Source organism: Nycticebus coucang, chromosome 5, assembly GCF_027406575.1.
Source record: "Nycticebus coucang isolate mNycCou1 chromosome 5, mNycCou1.pri, whole genome shotgun sequence".
Classification (NCBI taxonomy): domain Eukaryota; kingdom Metazoa; phylum Chordata; class Mammalia; order Primates; family Lorisidae; genus Nycticebus; species Nycticebus coucang.
In genome coordinates, this window is record NC_069784.1 from 139,485,918 (window position 1) to 139,509,627 (window position 23,710).

Genomic DNA, 23,710 nt, shown 5'->3' on the forward strand with positions numbered 1-23,710 from the left:
GGCTGGTGTGTTCTCCACTCAGAAAGCAAACTTCACACTTGGTTCCTTCTTACTGCAGCCTGGGACAAAGTGAAGCACATAGGAAGATGTGGTCATGGACCAAAGTCACATTGTGCTGCTGAAAATGATATGCTCTAAGTTTAAATTTACCTTTTTTTATTGGGCGAAGTTTAGTGCTTTTAGATATTTGTTATGTACGCATACTCTTCATACAGCAGGTAGAAGCAAGCAGCAGTTACTACGAACTTTTTTTTTTTGGAGACAGAGTCTTACTATGTTGCCCTCGGTAGAGTGCCGTGGGGTCACAGCTCACAAGTACCTCAAACTCTTGGGCTTAAGCGATCCTCTTGCCTCAGCCTCCCAGTAGCTGGGACTATAGGTGCCTGCCACAATGCCCAGCTGTTTGTTATTGTTGTCATTGTCGTTTAGCAGCCCTGGTACATGTGGCCGGCGCCCTAACCCCTGGGCTACAGGCGCCGAGCCAAACTTTTTATATTATATAGTCTGGATGGAATTTGTGTTACTGGAGATTACTTAGAAACAGTGAGTGGATTCTTACAGGAAACTAACCCGGAGTGACTCAGGCAGAAGAAGTCAGAATACATTACACACAGCCCCAACCGCCAACCCTAAGTGCACCCAGTTGTGCTTCCGGGTAGCCTGACCAGCAAGAAGCTTGCTGCCAGAGTAACCGTGGCCTGATTTCTTTGTCCACTGTCCTTCCCTGGTAATTACACTTCCATCCATTATACAACTTTAAATACAAACACTGAACACTTCCCACATGGAGTCTGTGGTTTAATTTGCTCCCTCACCCCTCACAAAAGCATCTAAATTGTTCCTTAAACAATTCACAAGAAAGTGGAATGAAGTCCGGGAGGCAACCCAGAGATAACTGGCGAGTCACCACGGTAATTAGAATGCATCAACAGCTTTAAAGGGGCTTTTACAAAGCAACTTGAAATGAACTCACAGGCATTTTCATGGCTACCTTTATACTTTAAGGTGGTTTAATCAGTGTCATTCAAAGGCAGTATCTTCACGCTGGCCTTTCTGCTCTCACCCTGCCTCCCAGAGGCCCTTTACCTTGAGCAGGGCCAGGGCAAGAGGAAAGCACCCACCTACCGGACAGACCCAACCTTTCTCAGCGAGAGCCCAGATCCTGCTGTCTTCCTCGTGGAATATTCAGCGGAGGCTGACAGGTGGGAGAGCAGAACCACGCCACGCAGGAGGCCGCGGGCCCAACAGTGAGTGCAGCCCTGGGAGCTGCATGTCCTTCTCTCCCCCATGGCCAGGCAGGCTGGGCCTGGCCACACTGCTCACCGTGTGGCCACGTGGACAGGTTGATGCTGTGAGCCAGGCACCTGCAGATGACTTTGTCTCCCCAGACTTGTCTGAGACCTAAGAGCTTTTATTGCCCTTGCTACCAGTGCCATCAGTTACTGTCTACCATGAGATTCTCCTTCCCCAGCTCCTGTTACTCTCAGGGTAAAACCCCAGCTCCAAGCTGTGTGCTCTGCAGACCTCACTTCCTGGGTGGTGTGCCCCCCACAAGCCATGCTTCTGCCCTGCTGTGCACCCTCCTCTTCATCTGATTCCACATCCCCCCAGTTGCTGGCTGAGCTGCCCATTTACCCGTGGGTATTTCCACAGTCACAGGTCCCACACCTCATAATAACTGGGAGTATGTCTGTCACTCCTGAATTGTGACCTCTCTAGAGCAAGGGCTGCATTTCCACCCAGCACCAACACCGCACACAGTGCCTGCTGGCCCACCAGAGCTACCTCTCCTGCAGTCTCTCCACGCTGCCTCCAGCTTCAGCTCTCTCCAGCCCCTCCTGGACTTCAGTGCTTAACCAAACTACCATACTTCCCCACTCCTGTCCTGCTGACCCCTTGGGAACATTCTCCCTACCATATGTCCACCAGGCTACCTATGCGAGCAGCTCTTCTACATCACCCTTCTGTGGGCTTTTCCTATGGACTCTTACGGGCCAGACTGAGGCAGGGCTGCCTGCCCCCTGCACTGTGGCACAGCTGCACCCCCACCCTTCCCTTTCTCTGCAAGCCGCAGTCCTGAAGTTTCCTGGCAACTGGGGGAACAAGGGCAGCCTACGCCAGGGCTTGAGGGGACCAGGAGGGAGCTGGGCTAGTTCTGTCTGCCTCAACCCCAAGGCTCCAGCCAGCCAGCCAGCCAGCTCTCTCTCCTTCCGTCTCCTGCCAGGGTGAGGCAGCTTCCTACTGAGTCTGGGCCTGGGCCTGGCTGCCTCACTGCCCTACACGTCCCAGCCCTGGCTATGCTCAGAGGCCTCTCATCCTTCACTTTGTCCTCAGCAGCACCATCCAGGGGAAAGGCTGCATCTCACTTTCCTACAGCGACTGTACAGAGCTTCAACTAAATTTTATTGAATCACTTTAAAATATAAATTTTATTCAGAAATGTTATTTTTCCAAGGGTGGATTTATTTCAAAATTGTAAAATTTATATATTATTTTTATTACACAGAAGAAGCAATTTTTTAGCTTAAAATAAAAAGTTTCACATTTCAAGTTTTAAAAAACATGATGGCTTAAAAAATGTAGACATTTTTACAAAGCTAAAAAAAGCTGACATGTTGCAGCACAGATTTATACCTTAAATATTTACATTTCAAAAGCTGTTGGAAAGGATTAAAGATACTGGCAAAAAATAATTTACAACTGTCAAAGATTAAAAACATCATCTTTGGAAGAACATATTAGTGAAATATAATGAACTTAAAGTTACAAGCATTTAACAGTTTAATCAAGCATGTAGTTTTTACCAGTATACAAAATAGTCTTAGTACAAAATGGCCTTAAACTGTTAGGCAGTGTTTTTGGAGTTATTTTATTTAGAAAAGCAACAGAGTATCTACATTCTAATTTTCGTTTCCAGGAGTTTCTGATTTTCAGCTTAGGAGAGAAGAACAGCATTTCATAACTGCATCCCTGGTGAAGAAAAAGGAGAAAAAACCCAAAAATATAGTAATATTCCTCAAGAGCAAATTTGTAGAAGTGTTCCTGCCAAATACACTGTGATCACTTTTACAATAAAACTCAGTGGACCATCCATCATTTTTTGATTTAACTAAAACTTTGTTGAGTATCACTCAAAATCAAGAACTATAAGACTAGGAAATATTTTGTTAATTTTTGAAGTGGTATTTACCTTAAGAAATCTTACTGGGTGCGATGGCTCACACCTGTAACCCTAGCACTCTGGGAGGATGAGGCAGGTGGACTGCTTGAGCTCAGAAGTTTGAAACCAGCCTTCTACTTTTAGTAGACCAAAACCTGGTGTCTACTAAAAACAGAAAAACTAGCTGGGCGTGGTGGCAGGTGCATGTAGTCAGCTACTCGGGAGGCCAAGGCAAGAGGATCGCTTGAGCTTACGAGTTCAAGACCAGCCCGAGTAAAAGCAAGATCCTATCTCTAAAAATAGCCATGTGTTGTGGTGGGTGCCCATAATCCTAGCTACTTTGGAGGCTGAAGCAAGAGGATCAGTTGAGCCTAAGAGTTTGAGGTTGCTGTGAGCTATGATGCCACAGCACTCTACCAGGGGCAAGTGAGACTCTCTCAAAAACAAATGAACCTTTTGCCTAAAATGCTAAAAATACCCCCTATTAAACTCTGAGACTCACAGGCAAACCTGCACACGGCTTGTTCTCTTTAAGTGTAGGACCCTAAAGGTTGGGAAGAAGCCTGGCCCCGTCTGCAGAGCCTCGAGGGTTGTGGGGCACCTTGTCTAGGGGACCTTCCCTCCACTCTGAGCAGTATTCAGAGGACTCCTTGGTGAATCACTTCGCAGACCCCCTTCAGCAGCCTTCTTGACTGCAGGTTACCCTGTGTTCTTTATTCTCCTTGTTAAGTATTTATCAAAAAGAAGCATCCATTTGAAATGGAATAAAAATTTGATTAATTTCCTTCACTATTCATGTTAGGCATACAATTTTGTTGGTTTTTTATATACAACGTATCTCTGAATTTCACAAAGAAGCAAAACCTTGCCTCACCAGAATCCTTTTTCTGACTCTATCAGGTGTAAGGTTGGAATTAGTTTGGTTTTTTCCTCCTCAACTAAGTCAATACATTTCTCTGGAAAAACATTAGAAAACAGTGACCTGCTGACACACAACTGTAATGTTTCTGCTGCTAAAAAAAACATTCACGTATCAGAGCTCGTTTTCCTAGTAACTTCCTTTTGTTAGAAGCAGAATCTGTTTTGCCGGAGTTGTTGCATTCTATTTATTGAATGTCTATGGTGGAAAGGTCTAGAATCTCTTGTCAAAATTCCCTGATTACAGATGCTCAGGAGGTAAGGCAGGAGCAGCCTGCTACCGGAGCCTGCAGATGCTCAGGAGATAAGGGAGGAGCAGCCTGCTACCCGAGCTGTTAGAAACATTCAGGATGTTTCCCTGTGCACATGGTGTAGGGTGAGCTGTTACTCATCTCACTGAAAACCATTTATTTCCTTTTAGAAAGAAAGTCAAAGTCAACCCAAAAAAGCTTTTAAATATTATTTTAATGTAAAGATTATTTACATTCATGTATTTGTGTGAAGATAACTAAAGGACTAGAAAATACAATTCAAACAAGCTCACCTGGCGTATGGGATGTATGACAGGCTATACCTGCAAGAAAAATTCAGGAGTATTGACATGTATCTGAGCGATGGTTTTCTTTATGCCAAACGACCATATCTAACATTACAATAAATATAGCAGTGTAATACAGTACAGTGGTTCTCAAAGTGGAACCCCACCCCTGTGGCAACAGCATTACCTGGGAACTTATTTAAAATGCAATTAGGCCCTAGCCTAGGCTGCCTGAACCACAGGATCGTTGTAAAGAGTTATCTACATTTCAACAAATTTCTAGGTGATTCTGATGCCTGCTAAAGTCAAAGCTTCTTATAATAAGAAAGTACTCTTTTAATTTATTTTTTTATAGAAACTGCAAAATTAATGAGAATTATATTCTCCTTTAGGGATAAATCAATTATTAGCTATAGATTAGCAATAAAGGGCAAAATATAAGAGAAAATAACCAAAGGATTCACCTTAAATTTCTTCACATTTCCATGAAAAAGAGTAAAAAGAAATATATAGTTAATCTGAAATAAGCAGGGAACTACATGCAACTCACACTCATGTTACATCTGCCAGTGGAAAGGGAGAGAAAGGCCAAGAGAGAGACTGACCCAGACAGGGGAACATCAAATAGGACTTAGAACAGCAAAATCAGGAAGGCATTTACTCTTAGAAGGAAGAAAACCCCTTCACTGTCTAAATGGAAGAGCAGAAGGAGCCCCCTGGGGTGCGTTCAGCCCATCAGACCTTTACACGACCTTTTCTGCGGTGGGACAGATGCAGCACAAACTATCAGGAACAAGGGTATGAGTGGGTATTTGGGACACAGAGAGAGGAAACTACTGGCAGAGGGAAAGCCAGAAAAGCAGCACACACTGAACGCCCCTTACGTGAAATGCCTGTGACTAGACATGCTTTGGGCATCAGAAGTTTTTGGATTTTGGAGTGTTTGCATTACACTTACTGGGTAAACACACTGAATCCAAAATGCTCCAATGAGTACTTCCTTTGACAATCATGTCAGCATTCAAAAAGTTTTGGATTTTGGAGCATTTTGGATTTCAGATGCTGAAGTATGTAACAAGTATTTAATCACCAGCAATTCAGAAGGTATCACCATATACCACAGGGCCACATCAGAGTAGTTCCGCCTCGTAATCACCCAGCAATAGAGTACAGAATTCCCCTCCCCGGGCTCATCCTGTGACATGACCTCACCTTTTATAGATTCACGTGGCATTCCCTGCATTTCTTATCATTTCTTTCCCATATCATGTAAGATGGGATGCATCTTTGTGTAAACTGTGGGGGCATAGCACCCCACTCCATCATGGGAGACACCCCCTCCACAGACCTCCCTAATGGTACCACTGAGCCATGTGGCCAAGCCCAGCAGACTCATCCCAGCACTCACGGCCCTCAGCTGACCCTGCAGGTGGTCTGGATCCAAAGCAAGTGTAACTTGCCGAGGAAATGCTCAGGCTTTACAGGTTCCGAACAAAACGCTTATCACATCTCAGGTAATTGTAACGTTTTAAGGAGCGTCAGTAGAGACTTACCAGGTCATTGACAAGAACTGCAGTATGCAGAATAGTAAGGCCAGGCCCTTCTTATGCCACTAACAGCAAAAACACAGGAATAAATGAGTTTAAATTAGAATTTTAGAATTTATTCAAAAGTGCAGATGACAACTCCATTTATTTTCTTTGTTAAATTTTCTCTGATTAGTTTAAGATACAGTTGATCTCACATCCAAATATCCACAAAGTACGTTTCCTTTTTAAAACTATCTGTATCCACTAATTTAAATGCTGCAAAATATATGCCTTTACATAAATGTCATTGCAACAACTGCATTTAGGCTGAGAATACTAAGCTCTTAAAGGCTACATCTTTAAAGTCAATAACATTTCCAGAATCAGTATTTAAAATCCCAATTGATTAATTACATCTATATCTTATGTAACATTTGCTGATTTTACTCATTCCTACTAGCTCCTATAGGGTTTTTTTTTTTTTTTTTTTTAAGAAAACTGCATTCTATTGAGATCTTCTAGAATAAGATAAGCAGTTTTCATGGCTGTTTTGAAATGATCTAATTTAACAATTCCTGTTCATCTTATTTTTTATTTTTATCCAAGTGCTTTCATTTTTAATATACTATTTATATATTAACCAGCTACTAGACAATTCCAAAACCACACATCATTATTCCATAGGGATGTGCAAAAATTATTTAAAAATATTCTTTTATCATTGGGAAATAAGGTGTGAGTCTCATTTAACTAAAGTTCAGTCCTTATATCATAAAAAAAAAAAAAGAAAATCGGAACACTTTTGATAGAATACAGTAGAATCTCTGTAAGTTGATCACCCAAAGGACTGTAACGAACTAGTCAACAGAGGTGGTGACCACAAGGAACCTGGCCTGCTGTACTGACACGCACGTCCGGTCTGTAAGAATTAGGTCACCTCGAGGAGGTGGGCAGTGCAGAGAGGTGGGCAGCTGTGGAGGGCCTTCTGTTTTCCTGAGATATAGTCTACACTACCCTTTCTTTTTAAAAATGTTTACTTTTCTTGTCGATAGTTCAAGAGCTGCCAAAAACCTTTTTGGGAAGGAGACAGAGCACAATAAATAAATGTAACAAGGAGGTGGGGACACCTGACAGTAACTGTAATAATGTGACTTCTTTAAAGGCTAAGCTGTTAAGCTTATTTAAGTGGCAGAAAAGTGGTTTAGGTGCTTTTGTGTGTTTTCTGGGCTTCTCTCCTGGTTTTACCCCCTTTCTACTCATCAATGCACCTGCTGGTCCACTGCACAGCCCCCCAAAGCGTGGGCGTGTTTCTGCAGACAGGAGGATCTACACTTGTGCAAGCACTAGCTGGACGTTACCACTTCACATTTCAGAACGCCACATCTTTGAAGGGTTTCACAAAGCAGACTTCGAACTATTTTGAGATGGCGGTGCGATGCCACTTCACCTGGTAAGGAGACATTACCAGCACAAAGCCGGGGCGGCTGACGTACTTACCCAAAGAGCAGCACACAGGGTAAGCACGAGACACAGCTAGGAGAGAGAGCAAACTGTAAATGTGAGATCCTTCCCAAGGCCTGTTAAAACTGCATGGCTATCCCACATTCCCTCACACATATAACATACTGAAGGACAAAGATACTAACGTGGCTGACTGATTTTACCTGTCTGCTCCACAATTATTATTTTAAAATCCGTGACGGCAATATTCCTTCGCAATTACTGACGAGTAAACTGGAAGAAGGTTTGGAGAATGTTTTGGTTTCTGAAACAGTCTTATACTTTCATCTGGGCTATAGTGCAACAGTGTCATCACAGCTCACAGCAACCTTAAACTCCCATGCTCAAGCAATCCTCTTGCCTCAGCCTCCTTCAGGCTCCCAAGCAGCTGGGACTACAAGCACCTAGTCCACCTACAAGCGCCACGCCCAGCTAGCTTTTCTATTTTTTGTAGCTTGCTTTTGCTCAGGCTGGTTTTAAATTCATGGCCTCAGCAATCATTCCCCATTGGCCTCCCAGAGTGCTGGGATTACAGGTGTGAGTCACCGTGCCTGGCAATTAAGTCTGTGAACTTATCCTAGAAAAAGTGCTACAGTACCTCACTACTGTCACCTTGGAAGCTGTGCACTGACGCCATAATCTAGTCCACCCTTCAAAGCAAGTTTAGAACTCTTTTTCTGGAATGGCCATCAGAGCTATCATCTTCCAAGGCCTGACAATTAAGTTCACGAACTCACCACTGTGCAGACAACTTGCTGAGGTCTCATAACCTTGGTGTATCAGCGCCATGCAGCTGTATTTGTGTCTCGCTGAGTGGTGTTCACTATCATTGTTACGTGTTTCTGTGTGCCAGATAACAGCTCTGAAGGCCATTCCAGAAAAAGAGTTCCAAAATTGCTTTGAAGGGTGGACTAGGCGTTGATGCACGGCTTCCCAAGAGAAGCACTTCGCAGGTGGCCGTAGTGATATTCAGCAATGGTAAATAATATGCAGGTATGCAGCACTTTTTCTAGGACGAGTTCATGAAGTTAACTGTCCAACCTTGTATACTCATGTGTAGTACAGTGCCAACGGTTACCAATTAGTATGCGTGTTAACACACAGTAAATTTTATGTTACTCAGCTTTACGTAATGATATTCCTGTAACAGTTTTTCACACAGAAAGATCACGTTATCATTCCACATCCTATAAAAGCAACTCCAACCATTCCTTTACCTGTGTTGCCAGAGCAGGCAGAGGAGTGAGCATGAGAGGTGGGTTTGGAGTTACAAAGACCCAGCAAGAGCCCGGCTGATGTCTGTTATCTGAGAGTCAACTTATCTAGTCCTGTTATTTCTTGTTCTTTAAAATGAGGAGTTTCTGCCTATCTGCTTTAAAGGGCTATTGTAATGAATGCATGTCTGTAAAATGAGGAGCTTCTGCCTATCTGCTTTAAAGGACTGTTGTAATGAATGCATGTCTGTGACGTGCTTGAGTCAGGTGACGGCACAGGAAGATGCTGAGAATGTGGGAGAGCCTCTTTACCACCATTATGAGGCATGATCTTAGGTGAGCAGCAAATCAAACAAGCAAAGCCCTCCACTAGGGAAATATGTCAGATGTGCAAATGTTCCTGCATTCTCTTGATGTAAGTAAGGCTTACTAAAGAGGTTAAGTGATACGTGCCCAGACATCTTAAATAAAACAATCTAAGTAAAATCTTAGTGGAATATAAACTTATAATCTAACAGTGAAGTATAATTTCTTAGAAATCTAGGTAAAGTTAAATGCTAAAATGTATGTTGCTATATATACCGATACTGCAATTTCAAAATAACTGGAAGAGTTCTAAAAATGGTATAAATTATACAGTTGAATAGAGACATTAAAAAATTAAGCAAAAATGAGTTTTTCTCTGTTGAGGAGATGCAAAAAGACTATAAGGCAGATTAGAGTTAACAAATATTTCTTATAAATTGACATAGGTTAACTGTGTTTGTAAAGCTAGTATTAATAGTCATAAGTAAAAACTCATCAATTAGTGGTGATATTGAAGTTCTTTGAATATCATAAATACTTTAAGGCAAAGGAGATCTACAAGAGACACAAAGAAATGAGTCTGAGGAGCCAGAAGCACGGTGGAGAGGGGCTCTAGGCCCCTGATCTGATAAACACCCACAGGACAGAAGGAGGGAGACAGGTATGAACTCTCATATTCTCCAGGCTCCTGATAAAAGGACCACTTAATTTAAGAGTGAAGATCTGGGAGTCATGAACAGAACACACAAAGTAATGAATGGTACACTTAAAGGTACTGTTACGGACACCACGCTGGTAGGATTACCTGTCAAGGAGGGAAACCGGCAAGGGACAAAAGTCAGGTGATAGATCACATCACCTCTCCCTGAGAAGGTCCAAATGGACACAGAAGCAACCTGCATTCTATTCCTACCCTTCAAAAGGCAGGACAATCCTTTAGGGACCAATCTGTAGGGCTTAAAAATAAAAATACATCCAGCTCTGATGTCATTTTAAATACACACAGCTACAGTATGAGACAGATGCGACAAAGCAGGCTTTGCCCAGCCAATAATTTTAGATAATACTGTATAATCTGAACTCTTAACTGCACAGCCTTGATGATGTAGTTAGTTACTATATTCAATAAGAGACACTGGACATAGTCCACATATAAGAGCAGGCAATTATTCATGAAATAATGCAAAAAATACTTTAATAAATTTTTAAAAATTATCTTTATTTACTTACAAGCATAATAATTGTTGCGAGCAATCTTGTTGTCTCAAACATTTTCTTCAGTTGCTTCATGGGTCCCATTAAAAAGCATGTGCTATTTGAAAGAAATAAAATAACTGAGGTGGGCACACTAATCTGTCTGGCTATCTAAAAATCAAGGGCTTTCAAAAAAAGAAACTATGTTAGTTTATTTAATATTAAATGTTTTCTTTTTCCTTAACTTAAAAAAAAAAAAAAACAACAAAAAACAGTTATGACTATGTCACCAGACTGAGGCGTTGTCAATGTGGCAGTGTTAAGAGGGCGCCTCCCTCGTGAAAAGGACCAAGACTATCACTGAAGAGGCTTCGCCAGAGGCAGCTCTTCCCTCACCCTCCCTCTGCAGGAGGCAGCCCTCAGCAGACACCCAACCTCTGCGTGCCTTGGTCTTGGACCTCCCAGTCTCCAGAACTGTGAGAAATAAATTTCTTTTCTTTCTAAGTGGCCTAAACTGTGACACTCTGTTACAGAAGCAGAAAATGGACCATGACAGTGTTATCAAAAGACATGCCAAAGACTTCCAAACACCCGGGCAGAAGCGCCATCCTATTTAACCTTTGCTTGGCACCACCACCATAGATCTTCTTCTCGCTTACTGTCTGGCTGTCTCTCTCATTGCATTAGCCCCGCAAGAACCAGGACTAGAGTGCAGGACCTGCAAGTCTGGGCTCTGGAGCCACAGTCTGCTGGAGTCCTGCCCCAGCCAGCTGGGGCGTCACCCTGGCCAGAGACCCACTGCTCTGAACTGCTCTGTCCAGCTACTAAGCAGGGACAGTAACGGTATCTACCCCATAAACTTGTTGTCTTAGATGTGAATGTTTAGAATAGTCCCTGGTATACAGTAAACGCCCCCAAATGTTGGCGTTTCTTATCAATGACATTCTATCAGGGGAGCCAGCATATAGCAAAGTCAATCAATATTTACCAAATTAATGTAAATTTTGTGTCTGAATTTAGTCAGTACAGAGCTACAGAAACATATACTATTAGGAAAGTGCTTATTAGAAAAGACATTTGGTTGCAACAGCAAACGAGATACTTTGAGACGCCAAACTTACATACATACCTGGCCAATGCAGAAAGATTTCCAAGGGTATAAAACACTGCAAAAAGCTTTATGCCACCCGGAAGCCACAGCAGTCCAGTTCCCTAAGTTAAGATAGTATAGTTGTGTAAAAATAATTGTATGATTTTAATAGCTAAAAATATAAATGTGCTACTACAGCAGTAATACAAATATTATGTAATACAATGCTTAAATATGAATGTGCTTGGATCTAGTCTCTAATGACACAGAAAATAGAATCAGCTAATTTTTAGTGTTACGTACTCATTTGAATCTTCTCCCTGTTTACATATGTATAAATGAGCCATAATATAAAATGGTAAGTTACAAAAGGTAATAAAAACATCTAAATTAACTCATAAGCTCTCTTAATATACATTGATTTTTCTCAAATAAAATTATTTCAGCATTCTGTAAAACTCCCTAGATTATTAACTTATACTCATTTTATTGATCTCTATGCTTCATTTCACATTACTAAAGACTGTAGAACTTTATAATTGCCCAACTCCCTGCACTGCCCACCTCCTCGAGATGACCTAATTCTTATACACCGGACATACCTGTCAGTACGGCAGGCCTAACTCCTTATGCTGACCACCTCTGTATGCTGACCGGTTTGTTACAGCCCCTTGGGTGGTCAGCTTACAGAGGTTCTACTGTATATTCATCAAAAGTAAAACAGGGATTTAGATAAAGTAGACGCGCTATCAGTTTGACTTAAGCCCCTCTACAACGTAGACATACACTGAAACACCATGTTGTACCTTGTAAGTATTACCTTGTAATAGGACCCAGTACTAACTGGGATTTACTAGTCTTATACAAAATAAAAAATAAGCAACAGGAAGCTTTAACTCACAAGCATAGAAAAAAAGATGCCACACACGAAGCAGATGGCAAACCACTTCAGCCTGGTGTTGAAGCTAAGGGATGAGGCATCGAGGACCTTGGAGAAGAATGGGAGAATTCAGAACATGCTCTTAAATCACCAGCCACCAATCTGAGTCTTTATATTAAATTAAAGCGAAGTTTCAACATACACTCTGAATCTCTGTACCATTTTACATACTGTAGGATCATTGCAGAATATTAAGATTCCATGGCTGTTAAGGGAAGTTTAAACACAGTCTAGGAATCACATGATATTGAGGAATAACTTAAGTCTGATAATTCTGTTTTATGTTTCACTAAAACCCAGCAGACACATACTGATAAGGACACAATGACATCGTACATGATATAAAATACACATGGATTAAAAAAATAGTAGGGTTGGGCAGCGCCTGTGGCTCAGTGAGTAGGGCGCCGGCCCCATATGCTGAGGGTGATGGGTTCAAGCCCAGCCCCGGCCAAACTGCAACAAAAAAATAGCCGGGCGTTGTGGCGGGCGCCTGTAGTCCCAGCTGCTCGGGAGGCTGAGGCAAGAGAATCGCGTAAGCCCAAGAGTTAGAGGTTGCTGTGAGCCGTGTGACGCCACGGCACTCTACCCAAGGGCGGTACAGTGAGACTCTGTCTCTACAAAAAAAAAAAAAAAAAAAAAAAAAAATAGTAGGGAGCAGGTGAAACAAGAGAGGCAAAACGTTGGTAACTGCTGAGGCTGGCGAGGGGCACGCAGGGTTCACAACGCATTCTCTCCAATTCTGTAGGTCTTAGGGCATATTTGGTTAGTGCCATAGGTGGGGATACTTAGGCAGGAACTGTTCTCAGCAAAATCCTTTAAGGAAGCAAAGCAAGCTGGATAAAAAAGCAGAAGGGACGCAGTAAGGATGTGCTGTTAACTGGCGTGCAGCTTGGGGCTGCAGTGTGGATTGCAAAACAGCACAAGTCCTGCTTTGAGGCAGGTCTGGCCTTCTGGAACCCACTGGTCACTCTGTAGGCTTGGATGGAGTGGGGTGCGTAGCAGGGCACAGAACTTAGCATCCAGCAGCTGGAGGGTGCCAGCCCCCCCAACAGAAGAAACCAGCTGAAGTCCATCAGGCACACATTCCACAATCTCACTATAAAACTTTCACTTAAATCCAACTCATGGAAGTCTTGGGCATTATCAAACCACTGTCAAAACACATTTTTAAGATGATCATTTATTCTACAGCAACAAGATTCCTATATGCCATGCAAATTATACCCAAATTATGTGGGGGGAAAAAGCAGAAATTATTACGCATATTTTAGACAGTATGATAATCCAGCATGCAGTAATGAAGTAAATGCATTTAGATAATATTAAGCACACTGTTAAAACATATTTCTCAGTGAGGCTAAAAAAGTATCAGCAACAGCTGTTTGAAGAAACAGAAATACACAATAAGGATTTATATTCCAAAATTTAAATTTGTCACATATACTACCATATACACTTAAAAATAAAAGCACGTCATGTTCATAATGTATTTTTTAAGAATAAATAAACAAAAAGAGAGATGTGTACGTTCAATGGCTCAAATACCTTTGGTTGCATTCCTTACCTTGACAGATTAGCCTGTGAGTCCTTAGGCAGCATGAAAAGTAGACAAAAATAACTCAATATTCTGTCAATGGAACATATCACTTTTTAATATATTTTAAATGTTTTTAAAAATGTGCTTTAGGGCGCTGCCTGTGGCTCAAGGAATAGGGTGCTGGCCCCATACACCGGAGGTGGTGGGTTCAAACCCAACTCTGGCCAAAAACTGGGGGTGGGGGGCGAGGGGAAGTGCTTTAATTCACATTCTTGTTCCAGCAATATCATGTGTTCAGAGCAAACCTGGTCACTTGATTTTAAACAAAGAATTAATTTGCCCACAAAAACATGTACATTTCATTATTTCTGATCAGGAAACTTTTGCATCAAGTATATTTTAACTACATAGACCAGGGTACATGCTAAAAACTATATTATACAACAACTGATCTGTTTAAAAAATGGAGACGCGTTATCAGTTTGACCTTCTACAACGCTGACGTATGTTGAAACACCATGTTGTACCTTGTAAGTATATACAACTTTTACTTGTCAATTAAAAATGAAACTGTACACTAATGATTTCTAAAGGTTAAAGTGAGTCCACAATGGTGGGGGAAGGACTTAGGAAGAGCAGCAGCAGTACCCATTTTTACTTTCTTATACAAGTTTAAATCATCCCACTGTTCACAAGTTCAGTTGTTGATTTTCAACAGCCAGTTTTTCTCTTAGCCATGAAATAGCAGGGTTATTTGTATAGTGGTGCGTCTTCTCTTCCATCTTCCACGGGATGATCTTTAAAATGAAACATTATGACAAATTACTTCCATTTGTAAATGTGGAATGTGGAATCTATAGGGAAGTGACTTTCTCCATCTTGCAAACTGTTTCCTAACAAGGAAAACTGTGCGATACTTCGATACTTCGACATGAGAGAAAACCTGGCTGTGTCCCTTCTAGCCAGGACGCAGGAGGGCCCTGCATGCCCAGTCAGCCTCAGCTTGAGCGTACCTGTGACTCTCTTCCAATCAGTATCAGGAATAGTCCCCCCAAGCCCAGCAACTTTGTTATATCTTAAATCTAGTGTTAGAAAGGAAATAACATTTAAAATTGCCATTTCCCAATAGCCCCTCCTGCCCAAATTGCTGGCAATTATTATATTTATTTGTTACCAAAGGAAGAGGAAGCAAAAGGAAAACATGGCCCTAGAGCAGGGGCCACTCTCCTCACTCTCAGCGCTGTCCTCTTGCCTCTACCAACAAATGGCACTGCCAGCAACCAGCCTTCCCTAACTACCTGTAATCAACCAACCAACCAACGGCACTGCCTGCAACCAGCCTTCACTAACTAACTGTAATCAACCAGCAACCAACGGTACTGCCTGCAACCAGCCTTCACTAACTAACTGTAATCAACCAGCAACCAACGGTACTGCCTGCAACCAGCCTTCACTAACTAACTGTAATCAACCAACCAACCAACGGCACTGCCTGCAACCAGCCTTCACTAACTAACTGCAATCAACCAGCAACTAACAGTACTGCCTGCAACCAGCCTTCACTAACTTAACTGTAATCAACCAACCAACGGCACTGCCTGCAACCAGCCTTCACTAACTAACTGCAATCAACCAGCAACCAACGGCACTGCCTGCAACCAGCCTTCCCTAACTACCTGTAATCAACCAACCAACCAACGGCACTGCCTGCAACCAGCCTTCACTAACTAGCTGTAATCAACCAACCAACCAACGGCACTGCCTGCAACCAGCCTTCACTAACTAACTGTAATCAACCAGCAACCAACGGTACTGCCTGCAACCAGCCTTCACTAACTAACTGTAATCAACCAACCAACCAACGGCACTGCCTGCAACCAGCCTTCACTAACTAACTGCAATCAACCAGCAACTAACGGTACTGCCTGCAACCAGCCTTCACTAACTAACTGTAATCAACCAACCAACCAACGGTACTGCCTGCAACCAGCCTTCACTAACTAACTGTAATCAACCAACCAACCAACGGCACTGCCTGCAACCAGCCTTCACTAACTAACTGCAATCAACCAGCAACTAACGGTACTGCCTGCAACCAGCCTTCACTAACTTAACTGTAATCAACCAACCAACGGCACTGCCTGCAACCAGCCTTCACTAACTAACTGCAATCAACCAGCAACCAACGGCACTGCCTGCAACCAGCCTTCCCTAACTACCTGTAATCAACCAACCAACCAACGGCACTGCCTGCAACCAGCCTTCACTAACTAGCTGTAATCAACCAACCAACCAACGGCACTGCCTGCAACCAGCCTTCACTAACTAACTGTAATCAACCAGCAACCAACGGTACTGCCTGCAACCAGCCTTCACTAACTAACTGTAATCAACCAGCAACCAACGGTACTGCCTGCAACCAGCCTTCACTAACTAACTGTAATCAACCAACCAACCAACGGCACTGCCTGCAACCAGCCTTCACTAACTAACTGCAACCAACCAGCAACCAACGGTACTGCCTGCAACCAGCCTTCACTAACTAACTGTAATCAACCAGCAACCAACGGCACTGCCTGCAACCAGCCTTCACTAACTGTAATCAACCAACCAACCAACGGCACTGCCTGCAACCAGCCTTCACTAACTAACTGTAATCAACCAGCAACCAACGGCACTGCCTGCAACCAGCCTTCACTAACTGTAATCAACCAGCAACCAACGGCACTGCCTGCAACCAGCCTTCACTAACTGTAATCAACCAGCAACCAACGGTACTGCCTGCAACCAGCCTTCACTAACTGTAATCAACCAGCAACCAACGGCACTGCCTGCAACCAGCCTTCACTAACTGTAATCAACCAACCAACCAACGGCACTGCCTGCAACCAGCCTTCACTAACTAACTGTAATCAACCAACCAACCAACCAACCAGAGGCACTCATGTTCCTAGCAGCCACAACATGAGGACGGATGAGGGCAGCTCACAGCATGGCGAGTGGAGAAGCAGAGAACAGAGCCACAGCCCAGAACAGCTGGCGGCACCCGACCAGGAACCTGCTCCCAGGCTGCAGCCCTTGAGTAGAGGAAGCTCGGTGTGGCTTTCCTTTACGGATGTGCTGACTCCAGGGCTCCCATAATTCCTTCTTCAAAACAGCAGTGAAAGCTGAATAGACAAGTGAGAAAAAGAAACAGGCCCTGGGGTCTCCACAGGGCCATCCACGCAGAGCTGCCCCGCCCTGCTCCCACGCAGGACTCCCAATCACAGGACCCACCTGCCCTCGCAGCACCTGCGTGATTTCCACACCCACATGGGCAGTCTGGCCTTTCTGCTTGACCCTTCTCTGGCAGCCGATTCCCTGCACCACAGGGCACTCTTACTGCCCAATCACCCCTCCTCCAAAGTGCAGCCATGGCTCCCTACAGTGGCCTGACCCACGGCCTCCACCCAGGGGCTCCTGGCCCCATACCAGCCCCTCTCCTTTCATTGTCAGTGGAGATTATTAATACGCAGAACAGTGCTGCAGTAGGCACTCAAATTCCCTTTCTTGCTGCATCCATTGGGCAAAATCCCACTGTGAATCAAGCTCCTTCCTCTTGCTCTGGCACCTGCATTCTTACTGTCACCAACTCCAAATTTCTGCTTCCTGCCCCAACACTTCCACTCTTAGCAGACACCCTCCCGTTTCACACAGAAAACTGAAGCTATCAGTGGGAACTCCCTAGCCTTCCTGCTGCCAGCAAACTGGCAATAACACGTACCCGCCCAGTCCTTCCCCTGGGTGCCACAGATGGGATCTTCCCCCTTTGAACTAAGGTCAACCTGTCCACCTGCTTCAGACCCATCTCTGGGGTGGGGGTGGGCATTCACACTATCAGGTTTTTCCTCTGAGACAGGAAATAGCAAGCTTTGCTTGAAGAGTTGTAAGACCCAAACCAGGGTCTCTAACAAAAAAAGGGGAAGCTAGCCAGAACCACATGGAACCCAGGATGCCCTGACAAATGCCCTCCAGTCACCCCACTGCTCCTTAGCTGACGGCAACTATCAGCTACGGAAAGACCTCCCTTCAGCCCTGACAGTTCACAAGTGCCACAGGGGAGTCACCTACATGTTTAACAGAATTAAATGGAAGGTGGAAAGTAAGTCATGCTCACAAAGGGCTGCTCTCTGCTGCGCTGAGAGCCTGACCTGCCCAGTGGCAGCCTTATGATTCTTGTTCCTTCAAGAAACTCGCTTTTGCTTTACTGTCAGGATTCTTCCCTGTGCTAAGCCAAGAACTCCCCTGGCCTTCAGACCAGACCTTGGTTTGGGCTCCACTTTCCTGCCCCGCCCCACCCCCACCCTCGGTGAGGCCACATGTATAACTTTCACCTTAAACACAGGCTCAAGCTGGCCCGACTGTGCCCATGCCCTCTCTCCTCCCTCCCTCATGGTGACTGCTCAAAACCAGCCTGTGGGTGCTGCCTACACCTGCCCCAGTGCCCAGGTGGCCTGGCTCAGGTTAAATCCAGCTGCCTGCCACTGTCACGAACACGCCACAGACTGAGCAGCTCACACATTAGAGATGTTCCTCACAGTTCTGGAGGTGCCTGCACACCCCATGGACAGTGGGGGCCACTCTCTGAGTCCCAGCCGAGGCTTCCTGCTGAGTCTTTGCACAGCACAGGGGAGAGACAGTATCTCTGGGACTCTTTTATAAAGGTGCTAATTCCATTCCCACTCGTGTACCAAAGGCCCCACTATTAACACTATCAGCTGTGACTAAGCTTCAGCATACAAATTTCGAGGAGACACTGTGTGACTTCTAGGCCTGACATGGGTGATGGCCTGGCCTCACAGGGAAGCTACTATCCCCATCCCCCCAGGACTCAGAGCACTGCTGGGCCCTGCAGCCCCCAGAGAGGGGCAGTCAAGGTCTCAGGCTCCTTGGCCCCTGTGCGCTTCACAGATTTCATCCCCAGGGGTGCCTGCGTCCCAGGGCTCCTCTGAGGCCATGGGGGACGGCCTCCTCAGGCTGGGCACAGCTGGGGAGCTCACCTTGTCACCCCCACCATTCTAGCTTCACCTTTCACCTGACTCAACTGCTGCAGAAACAGAAGTCACTTCCCCCTCCTTCAAACCCAGGGACAGTCTTGGGACCTTCTGTCTCAACAGCATCAGAAACTCCAGTGTGCCCCTCTTTGGCAGCACTCCCTTCCTTCCTCCCACACTGCTGCCTCGTATCTTATTTTCTGTCCCTGCTGCTCCTCCTGGGGTCCCTCTGCAGCTTCTGGTCCCTCTCCAGGGACATCAGGGCTTCCCCCTTGTCCTTCTCCACACTCTGTCCCTAACGACCTCCCCCATGCCCATGATGAGCACAGGGAAGGAGGCAGGGCAGGTGGGTATCACACTTGCAGTCTTTTAAGTGAGGAAAGCAGAGAGTGTGCGTGATTTGTACATAGGTATTTTTCTCTTGTTACGTTTTCCACATGAGACTCTTTAAAGTGAAACATTATGATCAATTATTTCCACTTTTAAATATGGAATAGTCCATCAACATGCAAACACGTTGTCTCAAATCTTGTGCTATGGTCCAAATATTTATGCCCCTCGGCCCCAAATTCATATGTTTCAAATCCTCACCCCAAGGTCATGGCATTAGGAGGTGGGACCTTTGGAAGGTCATGAGGGTGGAGCCCTCACGAGTAGGATTAGTGCCCTAGGAAGAGGAGGAAAAGACTGAAGCTCCCTGCTGAGGAAACAATGAGAAACCGGCAGAAGGACGCAGACCAGGAACCCCCATCTCAGCTTCCAGCCCCAGAACTGTGTAGAATAAATGTTTGTTGTTGAAGCCGTCAGTCTGTGGTGTTCTGTTCTAGCAGCCAGAATTAAGATGCCCACATACATCATCTTACCTAGTGCTCACAGATGGTCATCTCTAAAGGATCTGAAGGTGAGTCTCACCACCTTCAGCTGTTTTTACAGTCTGTTGATGATTTTACACAGTGACGATAATTTCGTAATCGATGTGTAGAAACCCAGTTAAACTAACTGGGGCAATCCCTCATGGCAGAAATTCACTAACTCAAAAAATATTTACTGAGCACTTACTAATGCCCGTCACTGTCTAGGAACTAGATTCAGCATCAGCCAACAGCGCCCCACCCTCTAGGAGCCAGTCCTCCAGTAGGACGTCTTAACCTGTTTATTGCTGTGTAACTGGATACCTGAAGCTGGGGGTTTACCAAGTGATTGATTCAGCTCTTGATCCAGTGGCAGGAAAGTCTGTGCTGTGGGGCGCTGGCCCTGCTCAGCTCCTAGTGAGAGCCACACGCTGCACATGGTGTGAAAGCGGAAAGGCAAATGGGGGCATGTCCAAAACAGACCAGATGGGAGGAGGAGCCTCACTTCAAAACAACCTGTTCTCTCTGGAACTACTGACTCATTCAAGAGCCAAGAACTCACCTCTGCAGCTGGACTCTGCAGGCCAGGTCCCAGGACCCCCACGTGACCTACTTACAAAAGAGTGTTAACTGACTCAACAACCGAGAAGCTGGTGTGCCCAGCAGCTGCCCCTCAGGAAGCAGAAGTGGATATGAGATCTGGGGGAGGCAGTCCCCAGCACAGTGTGCTATGTGAGTGGCCTCCAGATGAGTAAGAGGGAGAACCTGAGGCCGGTCTGCAGAAAGCTCTGTGCGCTGTGCTGATCAATATGCCAATCCACACGCTGCTTCTGCCACAATAACAGCTCAGGGTTAACCCAGTGCTCTGTCCACATCACAACCACATGATACTGCGTCTGAGTGCAAAGCTCAAAGCAGAATGTTATGCGCTGAGTGTCTGTGTCCTCTGAGAAATCTTATGTTGAAGCTCTCATGAGTGGCATTAGTGTCTTCATAAGAGTCCACCATGTGAGGGCATAGCCAGAAGGTACCATCTATGAGCCAGGAAGTAAGTTCCCATCTCCTCAACTTAAATTTTTTCATGATACTTCTTATCGCCATCTGTTAACATTGTTTCCCCCAATTAAAAAGAAAGCTGCAGGTGGGGGAGGTCTTTTGTTCATCACTGTAATAACATCAGCATCCTGAACAGTGCCAAACATATGTAGGTACTTGAATATTTGATAAATGATTACCTCCTCTGAACTCACAGCACTTGCCAATACCAGTCACTCTGATCTTTAGTCAATTACTTCTCTACTTACCTTTCTTCCCTCCAGATAGCAGTCCCAATAAAATGAAAATACCATCTTCATGCCTCCAAGAATCAGAGCAGAACTTTGCAACAGAACCTTCTGTGATGGAAAATGCTCTATATATGCCCTGTCCAAGACAGCAGCCATTACCCACATGTGACTGGTGTGACTAAGGAATTTTTAAAATTTCATTCCCTTGTAATTAATTTAAATTTAAATGGCCAAAGGTGGCCCTGGTGGTGTGTTGTACAACACAGATCTAGAACCTCAGTGGAACACAAAATCGGGGTTATGAAACGAGGGGGTTAAACCATACACTGCCTTACTGACACTTCTTATGTTACTTTTTTTTTGTTGTTGTTAGTTTTTTTTTTATTATTTTTTGTAGAGACATAGTCTCACTTTATGGCCCTTGGTAGAGTGCCGTGGCATCACACAGCTCACAGCAACCTCCAGCTCCTGGGCTTAAGCGATTCTCTTGCCTCAGCCTCCCGAGCAGCTGGGACTACAGGTGCCCGCCACAGCACCCGGCTATTTTTTTGTTGCAGTTTGGCCGGGGCTGGGTTTGAACCCGCCACCCTCGGCATATGGGGCCGGCGCCCTACTCACTGAGCCACAGGCGCCGCCCGACACTTCTTATGTTACTCTTTATAGAGTTAAGAGAATTCGGAAATCGGTACTTGTCTTGCAGTCTCTCTGAACCCTTAGAGATTAGCCCAGAACTCCACTCACAAGAAGTGCTTTTTACAAACATGATGATGAGAAAGTCATGAAAGGAAATAAAGATTCCTGTGTAGTCTAATTCAACTTTAAACGTTCAGCTTCGGTGACAAGCCAACAAGAATTCATTAGCATTCATTTAAAAAGATACTTATAAAGCATTTCCTGCTCCACTGCTATTTTTAACCCTCTTGCTGGAGGAAGTAACCCTTATCAAGTCCTGCGGGTAAAGTGCAGACACCAGGGCTTTAAAAAAAAAAAAATTCTCACCACGGCTCACTCCCTTTTAACACAGTATACCCTGTTCGTTTCTTCTCCAGTCTTCCTGCTTCCAAAAGATCCTTCTCCCACACACACTCACAGTACCTTGTTTACCTCCAGACGCAAACGTATGCAACAAGCTGAAAGATGTCAGCTTACTACAACACGCTGGACAAACGCCCCGCACACCTACTTGCACTGAAAAGGCTGAGTTCAGAAGCAACACCAGGCTCAGAAACCCAAGTGGAGGCGCCTGGGCCATCTGGGAGGGGGGAGACGAACAGGAAAGTGAAGGCCGAATGGGGAGCGGACAGGGCTTACGCAGACCCCAGGACAAACTGGAAAGTTCCCAAATCCTTCCCAAGAGGCAGGAGCGCCCTCCGGAATCAGCTGGCGGAGCAGAGGCGGCCGCCTCCGGACCCGCTCCCCCGGCGCAGCCCACCCTCACTGCCGCCCGGCGGGCAGACAAGCCCCGGGGCCGGGCGAGGCGCAGGGCGCTACCTGCGAGGTCAGTCCCTGTTCCTCGTCGTCCTGGCCGCTGAGGACTCGCCGCAGCTTCTCCATGGCCCTGTCCCCGGGCCGCAGCGCCGGCTCCTCGCGCCAGCCAGGAAACCCGGAATTCGAACCTACAGCCAACCGGACGTCCGGGCCGGCCCTCTTCCGGCGCGTCTCGCGGCCCGAGGGATGTGCGCATGCGCGTCGGCTTTCCGGCAGCCCCCAGGCGCCGGGGGCGTGTCGCTGCCGCCCGCCGCCAGGTTCGCAGTGGTCGCGCGCGGGGAGCCGGCAGGTCGGTCAGGGCTTCCCCGCGGCGGGCGCAGAATCAGTGCCCGGCCTGCTCCCGCCGGGAAGCGCTGCAGGTCGGTTGTGCGCAGCCAGCGGCCGGGTCTGCGGTGCCGCAGGTGCGCGCTCGCTGCTCGGCCGCCCCTCTCTGCAGGTGGCTCTCGTACACGCCGCGCTGGCCGCCCCTCTCTGCAGGTGGCTCTCGTACACGCCGCGCTGGCCGCCCCTCTCTGCAGGTGGCTCTCGTACACGCCGCGCTGGCCGCCCCTCTCTGCAGGTGGCTCTCGTACACGCCGCGCTGGCCGCCCGGGGGGGTGTGCCGCCCTCTGGCCGGTGCTTGGAGAACCAACGCTGGCAGGTGGTAAGCGGCACTTTTTCCCCTGTCATTCTCCACTGTACTTAAGAAAGGAGATTAAAAAGTAGAGCTGCCTGTCCCGAATGCGGCTCCCGAGAATCTTGGATGTACCACTCCGAGGTCATTAAGCGGTAGGTTTCGCTCTTCCATTTGCTTTTAAGTTTGGAGAGATAGTAATGAAAATATCTATTATTTTGTTTTACTACTTCAGCCCCTCTCTTTCCTCCCTAAAATCTATTAAAATTTGGACCCCAAAGACTCTCATTGTTCATCCCTTGCCTTTAGTAGATTTTATTTAATGTCAGTTAGATTAAAAAATATTCATATTATGCAGTCTTAAAGAAAGATGGAGACTTTACCCCTTTCATGTTTACATGGATGGAGCTGGAACATATTCTTCTTAGCAAAGTATCTCAAGAATGGAAGAAAAAGTATCCAGTGTACTCAGCCCTACTATGAAACTAATTTATGGCTTTCATATGAAAG

General features: G+C 45.5%; 1 protein-coding gene and 1 long non-coding RNA gene across 2 annotated transcripts; both read right to left on the bottom strand.

Annotated features, from left to right (window-relative positions):
- Positions 1-2,757: 2,757 nt before the first annotated feature.
- Positions 2,758-22,746, bottom strand: SFT2D1 (SFT2 domain containing 1). Its single transcript, XM_053592924.1, has 8 exons — positions 22,591-22,746; positions 12,351-12,437; positions 11,489-11,571; positions 10,396-10,477; positions 7,643-7,678; positions 6,170-6,228; positions 4,623-4,652; positions 2,758-2,970 (listed from the first exon to the last, which is right to left on the bottom strand). Exons 1-8 carry the CDS (start codon positions 22,651-22,653, stop codon positions 2,931-2,933), a joined length of 480 nt encoding a protein of 159 aa, XP_053448899.1. The 5' UTR covers positions 22,654-22,746; the 3' UTR covers positions 2,758-2,930.
- Positions 13,986-16,635, bottom strand: LOC128586801 (uncharacterized). The gene is made up of 3 exons (XR_008380300.1): positions 15,497-16,635; positions 15,414-15,441; positions 13,986-15,254 (listed from the first exon to the last, which is right to left on the bottom strand). It is a non-coding gene; the product is annotated as an uncharacterized LOC128586801 (long non-coding RNA).
- Positions 22,747-23,710: the final 964 nt, after the last annotated feature.

Coding starts and splice junctions, on each gene's coding strand:
- SFT2D1 (XM_053592924.1), bottom strand. CDS start 22,653: ATGGAGAAGCTGCGGCGAGTCCTCAGCGGCCAGGACGACGAGGAACAG. Junction 11,572..12,350: donor GCATCTTTTTTTCTATGCTT/GTGAGTTAAAGC, acceptor ATCTTAACTTAG/GGAACTGGACTGCTGTGGCT. Junction 10,478..11,488: donor AATCTTTCTGCATTGGCCAG/GTATGTATGTAA, acceptor TCTTTCAAATAG/CACATGCTTTTTAATGGGAC.